The sequence below is a fragment of the Salvelinus sp. IW2-2015 genome, unplaced genomic scaffold, assembly GCF_002910315.2.
Source record: "Salvelinus sp. IW2-2015 unplaced genomic scaffold, ASM291031v2 Un_scaffold930, whole genome shotgun sequence".
NCBI lineage: Eukaryota > Metazoa > Chordata > Actinopteri > Salmoniformes > Salmonidae > Salvelinus > Salvelinus sp. IW2-2015.
The window spans coordinates 519,527-529,862 of NW_019942653.1; the positions used below are offsets into that span (position 1 = coordinate 519,527).

The 10,336-nt window shown below is 38.2% G+C and overlaps 1 protein-coding gene and 1 long non-coding RNA gene across 2 annotated transcripts; both read left to right on the forward strand.

Annotated features, from left to right (window-relative positions):
* The first annotated feature begins 6,724 nt into the window (after nt 1-6,724).
* LOC112069199 (tumor necrosis factor receptor superfamily member 14-like) lies at nt 6,725-8,074 on the forward strand. Its single transcript, XM_070438453.1, has 5 exons — nt 6,725-6,812; nt 6,927-7,055; nt 7,178-7,333; nt 7,492-7,579; nt 7,694-8,074. The coding sequence occupies exons 1-5, from the start codon at nt 6,800-6,802 to the stop codon at nt 7,968-7,970; spliced, it is 663 nt and encodes a 220-aa protein (XP_070294554.1). The 5' UTR covers nt 6,725-6,799; the 3' UTR covers nt 7,971-8,074.
* A 22-nt stretch (nt 8,075-8,096) lies between these two features.
* On the forward strand, nt 8,097-8,781 carry LOC112069200 (uncharacterized). Its single transcript, XR_002893694.2, has 2 exons — nt 8,097-8,370; nt 8,589-8,781. It is a non-coding gene; the product is annotated as an uncharacterized lncRNA (long non-coding RNA).
* The last annotated feature ends 1,555 nt before the right edge of the window (nt 8,782-10,336 follow it).

The window sequence follows — 10,336 nt, forward strand, 5'->3', positions numbered from 1 at the left end:
AATAAGGACAGCCTGAACTCAAAGCTTTACACATTCATATAAGCCTTCTTGATAAAAAACAGCAACATTACAGGCCTATATATTTTTGTTACATAGCTTAAAAAAATTATTAAAGAGAGAGGTTTTCAGATGCTTTGGGGAGCTGGGCAGCGTCTCTTTAAAGCTGTAGTTTTAAAAAAGAAAAGAAAAAGCAGTTGTTTACTCAAAATAGAAGAGCAGCAGGTCTTCATCACTAGACGTTCCATTCCTCTTCACGTTGCTCCCAGCGGTTTATTTGTTTATAAACAAATTATTTCACATTTATTTAACCAGGTAGGCTAGTTGAGAACAAGTTCTCATTTACAACTGCGACCTGACCAAGATAAAGACAAGCAGTTAGACACATACAACAACAGAGTTACACATGGAATAAACAAACATACAGTCAATAATACAGTAGGAAAAAAAGTCTATATACAGTGTGTGCAAATGAGGTAAGATAAGGGAGGTAAGGCAATAAATAGGCCAATAGTGGCGAAGTAATTACAATATAGCAATTAAACACTGGAATGGTAGATGTGCAGAAGATGAATGTGCAAGTAGAGATACTGGGATGCAAAGGAGAAAAAATAAATAAAAATACAGTATGGGGATGAGGTAGTTGGATGGGCTATTTACAGATGGGCTATGTACAGCTGTAATGATCTGTGAGCTGCTCTGACAGCTGGTGCTTGAAGTTAGTAAGGGAGATAAGAGTCTCCAGCTTCAGCGATTTTTGCAGTTCGTTCCAGTCATTAGCAGCAGAGAATTGGAAGGAGAGGTGGCCAAAGGAAGAATTGGCTTTGGTGGTGACCAGTGAGATATACCTGCTATGGTGACCAGTGAGCTGAGATAAGGAGGAGCATTACCTAGCATAGATTTATAGATGACCTGGAGCCAGTGGGTCTGGCGACGAATATGTAGCGAGTGCCAGCCGACTAGAGCATACAGGTCGCAGTGGTGGGTGGTATAAGGGGCTTTGGTAACAAAACGGATGGCACTGTGATAGACTGCATCCAGTTTGCTGAGTAGAGTATTGGAAGCTATTTTGTAGATGACATCGCCGAAGTCGAGTATCGGTAGGATAGTCCATTTTAATAGGGTAAGTTTGGCGGCGTGAGTGACGGAGGCTTAATTGCGAAATAGAAACCCGATTCTAGATTTGATATTGGATTGGAGATGTTTAATATGAGTCTGGAAGGAGAGTTTACAGTCTAGCCAGACACCTAGGTATTTGTAGTTGTCCACATATTCTAGGTCAGAACCGTCCAGAGTAGTGATGTTAGTCGGGTGGGCAGGTGCGGGCAGCGAACGGTTGAAAAGCATGCATTTGGTTTTACTAGCGTTTAAGAGCAGTTGGAGGCAACAGAAGGAGTGTTGAATGGCATTGAAGCTCGTTTGGAGGTTAGTTAACACAGTGTCCAAAGAAGGGCCAGATGTATACAGAATGGTGTCGTCTGCGTAGCGACATCGTTGATATATACAGAGAAAAGAGTCGGCCCGAGAATTGAACCCTGTGGTACCCCCATAGAGACTGCCAGAGGTCTCCCTCATTATTGGGTGTAGATTGATGAGGGAAAACATTTATTTAATCCATCTTTGAATAAGGCTGTAACAAATAAAATGTGGAAAAAGGGAAGGGGTCTGAATACTTTCCGAATGCACTGTATACACACATAATTTATGACCAAAATTATGTGGACACCTGCCCATCGAACATCTCATTCCAAAATCATGGGCATTAATATGGAGTTGGTCCTCCCTTTACTGCTATAACAGCTTCCACTCTTCTGCGAAGGCTTTCCACTAGATGTTGGAACATTGCTGCAGGGACTTGCTTCCATTCAGCCACAAGAGCATTAGTGAGGTCGGGCACGGATGTTAGGCGATTAGGCCTGGCTGGCAGTCTGCGTTCCAATTCATCCCAAAGGTGTTCGATTGTGGTTAAGGTCAGGGCTCTGTGCAAGCCAGTCAAGTTCTTCCACACCGATCTCAAAAAAAAAAATTCTGTATGTATCTCGCTTTGTGCACAGGGGCATTGTCATGCTGAAACAGGAAAGGGCATTCCCCAAACTGGTGCCACATTGTCAGAAGCACAGAATTGTCTAGAATATCATTGTATGCTGTAGCGTAAGGCTAGGCGGGACAAGTTSCGGTGAAACTGGAGGGCGCGCAATTCAAATAAATAATCATACAAATTATGGATATGAAACATTTATGTACATACAAGTGTCTTATATCGGTTAAAAGCTTCAATTCTTGTTAATCTAACTGCAATGYCCGAKWTACAGTAGGCTTTACARTGAAAGCATGCCATGCGATTGTTTGAGGACGGCKCCCCACATCAACATTTTTCCACCGGCACAGGTTTCATAAATTCACAAAGAGCGATTAAATATTCACTTACTTTTTGAAAATCTTCTTCTGATTTGTCATCCAAAGGGTCCCAGCTACAACACGTAGTGTCGTCTTGTTAGATAAAATCCTTTTTTATATCCCAAAAAGTCTGTTTAGTTGGCGCCATTGATTTTAGTAATCCTCTCATTCAACATGCAGAGAAAGGAATATGAAAAACTGCACCTAAACTTTGTTTCAACAAGTCAAAATACATTTCTAATCATTCCTCAGGTACCCTAAAATATAATAATGTTAACTATAATATTTCATTTGGAAAGAAGTATGTTCAATAGAAAAACAAAATAAGCAGGTGAGCGTCCTCTTCATAGCGCGCACAAAGACATGATATGACATATATTCAACTTTGACTCCCAGTACCAAAACTCATATTTCTTYWTCATTATTCAAGTTATAAGCCTGAAACCTTGAAAAAAGACTGTTGACATCTAGTGGAAGCCATAGGAATTACAATCTAGGAGCTAGAATTGCATACGCTCAATAGCTTTCTATTAAAAGAGCATGGGCTCTCCAAARAAATAGGTTCTGGTTGGTTTTTCTTTGGGTTGTCTCCTACCAATCAATTGTGTTATAGTCTCATACATTATTTTAACATTTCTACAAACTTCAAAGTGTTTTCTATCCAATGGTACCAATTATATGMATATCCTGGCTTCTGGGCCTGAGTAACAGGCAGTTTACTTTGGGCACGTCAGTCAGGYGGAAATTTWGAAAAAAAGACSCTAGCCCTAACAAGTTTTAAATGTTTTGTGTTGCTGGCAAGATGCTAATAGTGAAATTTAAATTAGTCCAGGGCCCTATACTATTGCGGTCAAAGCTGGGGTAAGATAAATACATGTTTACTTAGGCTACAGCACCGTACGCTATTTCTAACTTTTAGAATGACATCTTTTCATCTTGATTAATGATTGTGTATTGTCTAGACAGGTTTATTCATAACAATAAACAGGTTAATAAGATGCAGTCATTTGCTTTTAGTGAAAGGTGAGAATCTATTTAGTTTATCTTTGCATTTTAAAATAATTAGAAATAGGCATCTATTTCCAAGGCTATTATTTATTTAATTTCCATGATCAATGCAGCATAAATTCTTCACCTTTTCTGGGCATGATGGGTTAGTATTCCCAAAGTAGCCATAGACTACAACACATTACCATGCTCATCTCTASTTTAATTGGACCTATTACATAAGCTATTTATTCTGCAATGGTTATGAAAAGATGGATTATATGTATAAATGCAMTATTCTCTACTGAATAAATTTGAAATTACAGTATTCAGACATAAGCTACAGAAGTAACCTACAACCTTATGTTCCACGGTTAATCGTTCCACGGTTAATCGATGGCATCGAGCAAAATACTTGAAAAAGCGTATTTATATACTACTGTGAAGTTGGTCCAATTAAATGAGAGATTGGATGAATKGCTTCCTTGTTGTAGRCCTATGCTACCTCATTAGTATAAAAAGATCACTGAAAAGGTGAGGAATGTATGCAATGATCATGAAAATGAATAAAAACACTTATTTAATGTTTCTTTAMGCAGGRAGTCATGCTGAGACTTTGGTCTCTTTCGCAGATGAGCCCTRCATGAACAATCAATCAACAGCAATTACACTAAACATATCTATATACACATCAATTACACTAAACATATCTATATACACATCAATTACACTAAACATATCTATATACACATCAATACACAAACATATCTATATATACACATCAATTACACAAAACATATCTATACACACACTCAATTAACACAATACATGGGAAAACACACTAAATCAACCTAAACGACTGTTAAAGTATATGACCCACAAGTACAGATATGAAGGGGGGAAGAACAGATCCTCAAGCAATTTGAGATACAAACAACTAATACCAATGTAAAACACAGCAATCAATACAAAACATTTATAAATAATTGCCCATCGGATACAGATGCTTAATTAGTCATTGTATTTAAATAGTAAAGATTAACCAAATACATTTCCTCTCTTCTCTACAACTAACGGAAATTAATTGCACTCTTGTTATTATACCTGTTTATTGTTAATGAATAAGCCTGTCCTATCCGCATATTCCTCCATTTGCCATCAGAGGAATGCTTAGTCTGTTTCCAATGCTAAACTTCAGCCAATAGGTCTAAAGTTTGGCTAGGAAAGGTGATCACATTTTCATGTCAATTCAGTTTTTTTAAATTGCCAACGCTTGAAAAACTGACACTACGCATGTTTTTTTGGGTCCTTTGTGTAAACGGATAGTGGCAGGCGGGTCCTTATACAATTAGGCCCCGGTTTTAGAGAAACAATTAGGAGAAGTTGAAATAAATTCACTCCTAGCTAAGGGCAGCAGCCCGGTAGATATCGCTATATGTCTTAATGTATAATTTTGGAACGATGTTATTTACTCCTAACCTGTGAAAGTGGACAGAACCGAGAATTCACACGTTTTTCATGTTGCGTCAGGAGAGAACAACTTTTAAAGTTGAGGAAGTGCGCTGGTGTGAGTGACGATTGGGCACCATTTGGGCGGCTCGAGACGACGTTAAACCTGATGAACGATGTTTCACGCATGAGTTTAGCAAGCCAACGTCGCCATGACATTCACCTGACAAGTGTGATCCGCAGGATTTCGATTGGGTGAATAAGTTTTAGTCTGTCTTCGTACTGTACTGTCTTTTGGGAGAAACGAACATTGCTTACAAAAAGGCTACGTAACACCACAAAGAGGGCACCATTCTCTAACTATTTGCCAATTTCTGTTTCAAACATCTCAAAATATGAAGTAACTATCTTAGTTACAGTTGTTTTTTCAGTTGATGAAATTCAGCAAGAACATCATCATTTGCTAAATGAAAGTTATATTTTTTATTATGATTCAGTTCAAGTTTATTGAATGGTAGACTGATATCAAGGGGTGGCCAGCCCAAAGTTCATATACCTATATTAATTTTATTAACGGTACAGTGTACTGCCAATATTAAGCGGAATCATAAAATGAACTTTAATTCTTACTATACAACATGTACCTAACAAAATACATGTGAATTCCACAGGTACAGTTCATACTCAAAAACTCCTAAGAACTTCACAAGTCCAGTGAATGTGGGTCTTCCAGGGAGTGTAGAGAGTGGTCAAGCGTAGAGCTGAGGCCAGGAAGGGCTAAACGTGGACCTAACAACTCTATCAAATAAAAAGATGCGCGGAAACGCAAAAGTCTTCTGTGCAAAGTGAATTTATTTACAAGGTGATTCCAGAAGAAAAAAACAAACAGTACTGCCATTCAAACGTCTACCTTATAGGGACAGCTTAAAACAATGCTGCCCCATCCACAGCTCAATCCAAATTCCTCATCTCATGAAACTGAAAGGAGAGGCTCCTTATTGTGCTAGGGCTAGCCCATCCCCTCAGAACAATTAACCCTAATTACATTAAGCAATTAACGTATAGACGAAACCGACATGGTTTCCAATTAAACTAAAACATACTAAAGGAATACTAAACATTGCAACACGGGTGTATTAAACAATATCACAAATTTAACATTTACACATTACATCACTACTATTGACAAATATCTTTTCAATTATGCCCATATGCATTAATGAGCCATTTGGGACAGGCCCTATAAAGCCCAGCCCAATTCCCTTAGCTCGGGTCCTTTTCCAGCATACCCGGAAGCTACAGAGATGGAGAGAGAGGGAACAGAACAAAAACAAACAAGCGCTCATCACAACATTGATAAGTATAATAAATATTGCATATCTTAAATATGAACACTGACGAAGTATTGAAAATGTATGTACTAAGACAGAAGTTAATTTGTGTGTCGACCCACATTGTTAACTTATCTTATAACGGAGCAGGGAGGAGTGATGAATGTGTGCGTGCGTTAAAGAACCAAATGCTGCCCGCGTCCAGTGTCGGACTTCTACGTCACAGAGAGGATTGAGGAACCATGGCACAGTTTGGAACCTTGATATGGACTGTAAGTGAAATGTTTCTGATTTGCACATTGTGTGGCTTGTCTTGTTTAAAAAACAAATGATCAATGTAAATATTTCCTCCGTGAAATATGAATCAGAGTTATTATTAGCCTACTATATTGTCTTAGTTTCAATTTGACTGAAACCTTGTAGATAAAACATGGATGAAAGAAGTACATTTCAGTAACATTTATTGACTGAATTTGAAAAAAACTGGTTATCTTGGGTTTGGTGTCGCATCTTTAAATGTAATGTATGCTGATGTTTTATTTCTTCTCTATTTGCAGATACATTTTATACTTCTAAACGTTGAACCGTGTTCCACATATGATCGCTCCATCTATAAAATAGGTGATAGATATTGCATAATGTGTTGGCCTGGTAAGGACCTTGTGTATTTTTATGAGGAGTTCATTATTATAATAACAACAATAATAATTAAGATGATAATAATAATAATACCAAAACTTTATTTTCTGTTTTTCTTTTCAACAGGACATCATGTACGTAGTCATTGTACTAAATCTACATATACACCTTCCTGTATGCTCTGTATTGACTCCACGTTCCTTGATGAGCCCAGTGGTAAAACAACATGCAACGACTGTACCACATGTGATCCAGGTGAGAATTCTGTGTTCTGGGCATAAACACTGAGCTACTTTACTATATCAGATGTTGTTTTAATGAAATACAACAGACTTTACATTTAGCTTCAGATACCAAGTGACATGTTTTCTCTATAGGTTTGGGTTTGAAGGTAAAGCAGCCATGTACACCTTCATCAGACACTGTCTGTGGGACACTGGAGGGGTTCTACTGTCTAGACCCAACTAAGGATGGTTGTAGAGCAGCCCAGAGACACAGCAGCTGTAAACCTAGTCAATACATCAGCCACACAGGTTGGTCTTCTGTCTCACTCATTATACTAATTGTGTTGTCATAATTCAATTCAGTCAAGTTGTTAATTTCAGTGTGAACAATCATTACAGTTAATGGAATTAAATAAATGGGGGAAGAAATGAATTTTTCATTAATATTTCAACATGTGTTTGTGCAGGAACAACATCTACAGATACTGTGTATTCTGACTGCACTGATAAAACTTATTCAGATGGATCATTAACATCTTGTCAACCACATACAGAGTAAGTGTGAACATTATTAGTGAGTTCAATAGGTTATTCCCCTGAAGAAATAAATACATTAATATACTCAAATAGAAACTTTAAAAAACATACCTCTATTTATGTCTTTAGCAGATGTGAATTCTTGGAAATTGAACCAGGAACTCCTTGGTCCGATTCAGAATGTGGAGTAGCCTCACTTCCCACAGCTGGATTCATAGCTGGTGTTCTGATAGGTGTTCTATTTTTTCTGATAGCCACCATAACTGGTGTTTGTTTATTTATAATGATAAAAATAGAAATGGAGAGAAGAGAAATAGTGAAAACAAGACAAAACTTAGGTAAGATGACTGGAATTGTATTTGTTCCATTCATTGTGTTCATTGCCTGTGATATTCAGTTTACTCTGTGAATGCTACATGTTCTACTTCTCATAGTGTAGATTACTACTGTTTGTTATCGTCATGGTTACATGGTAAGTTTATTACAATATTGGACATCGGTCTTTTTTATAGACCCTCAAAAACCTACACAGGTATGTTTGGAAATCTATGAATATATTTCATGACATTGTGCTTTCTTCTGACTGACATTTTAATTTATTGGGACAGTTTCCCAGACAGAGATTATACCTAGTTTTGGAATAAAAAGCACTTTAAATGGAAAGTCTTCATTGAACGCGCTTCTTAGTCCAGGACTGAGTGTAATCTCTGTCCGGGAAACCGCCCAATGTGTTTAACTAATTTCTGATTCCATTTGATAGGCATCCCCAGATCAGGAAATACCAATGCTGTCTGGGGGAAATGGAAACAGTAAGGCACACCTTCAAGGTTTTCCAAATTTGTGTACAGAATAGTTTGAGTTAAAAGAATTTCAAACATATTTATAACTAAGTGTAAATGGTATATAACTTCATCAATGCTAAGACCAATGATATGATACAATAATATAGGACAAGCTATTGTACTACAAAACATTGTCTAGAATGTAAATGAATTTCTGATAAATTACAAATAACTTCTCTCCCCAGATTCAAGCCCCCGTCACAGTCAGGGACTCAACATTCTGTAATCTGTGGTCCACTGGCTGGCTGGTCCAGCCATCTCTAGTGTATCTTAACACTACATGTTAAATGTGATATTGTAGAATCTGGTTGATATGAAAACAGGATTCTACACCACATTCTATTGTAGAGTAAAGAAATGAAACACATTGAAACCCAACCTCCAGTTAGAAGAATGTGACTTCTAGATACCTGTTGGGAGAGGACCACTGTGTCTTTGTATCACATGGGGATGTTTGAAACGTACTCATCAGCCTGAACTGTTCCCACTTGTGTCAGCGAATAGATAGCTTTTCATGTGGGCGCCACTGGTAAGATGCTTCGGGAGGGAGGAAACATATCAGCTTCTGCCTACAGCCTACAGACTGGTCTAAAATGAAAAGGACCATGTGATGAGTATAAATTAGCTCCACCTTGCTAGGAAACAGCTTCGGGAGGTGAGAACCCTCTGCTCTTCCCAGGGGAAAGTCAAATGTGTTCATAACTTCAGGACCACAATGTCTGTCAGCCCAGACTATGGAACTTCAAATGGGACTTGATAATATCTTGAGACACAGATTACTGGATACTGGTGCAGGATGCGCTGTTCGCTTGGGGAAGGTTCCCCAGAAATGAGAAACACCATCTAACATGGTTAAATGGATGGTTAAATGGATAACTTTACACTACAAGAAAATCAAGATCACGCTCATAGAAGCAGACAAGGACATCAACAAACAGATACAACTTCACTGATAGAGCTGTCATGGATCACAGAAGGGTGAAAATACAATATTTCAGGAACTATCCTGAACTGCTTCCACTCCTATCTCACATATAGGTCAGAAAAGTATTGTAGAAGAGTACAGGTCCACTCAGTCACCTGTGGTGTCCCCCACCCTGTTCATCTCTGCCTACTTCCACTTGTCGTCAGTCCGATGACTTGGGGTCTCTTCCACAGTTTTGCGGATGAACATGTATCATAAAAAAGCCCCAATCCCTCAAAGTACAGGCTGTGTTAATTAAAGCTCAACATTCAAAAACATGTAACCAGCTTTCCTTCAGATGGCAGTCTGGGGGTGTTTGGCTCCAGGAGAAGAGAACACAGCCTGGATGATCTTCAAATCTCAGCCTCTTATGCTGTAAGACATGACAAAGAACTCTTTAAATCTTTCATTAAGTAATGCCTTACTCTATAATGCCTTACATGATTGCTATAGAAATGTTTGTGGTCTACGCACATGAGTACCAGTCAAAACCTACTCATCATAGTTTTTTCTTTATTTTAACTTTTTTCTACATTGTAGAATAAATAGTGAAGACATCAAAACTATGAAAATAACCATATGGAATCATGTGTTAACCAATGTAATGTATTTTAGATTCTTAAAAGTAGCCACCCTTTGCCTGGATGACAGCTTTACAAAACTCTTGGCATTCTCTCAACCAGCTTCACCTGGAATGCTTCCAACAGTCTTGTTGGCTGCATTTCCTTCATTCTGCGGTCCAACTCATCTCAAACCATCTCAATTGGGTTCAGGTCAGGTTATTGTGGAGGCCAGGTCATCTGATGCAGCACTTCATCACTCTCCTTGGTCAAATAGCCCTTACACAGCCTGGAGGTGTGTTAGGACATTGTCCTGTTGAAAAACAAATGATAGTCCCACTAAGCGTATTTCTGTGGTAGCCATACTAGTTAAGTGTACCTTGAATTCTAAATAAACCACATGTGGAAC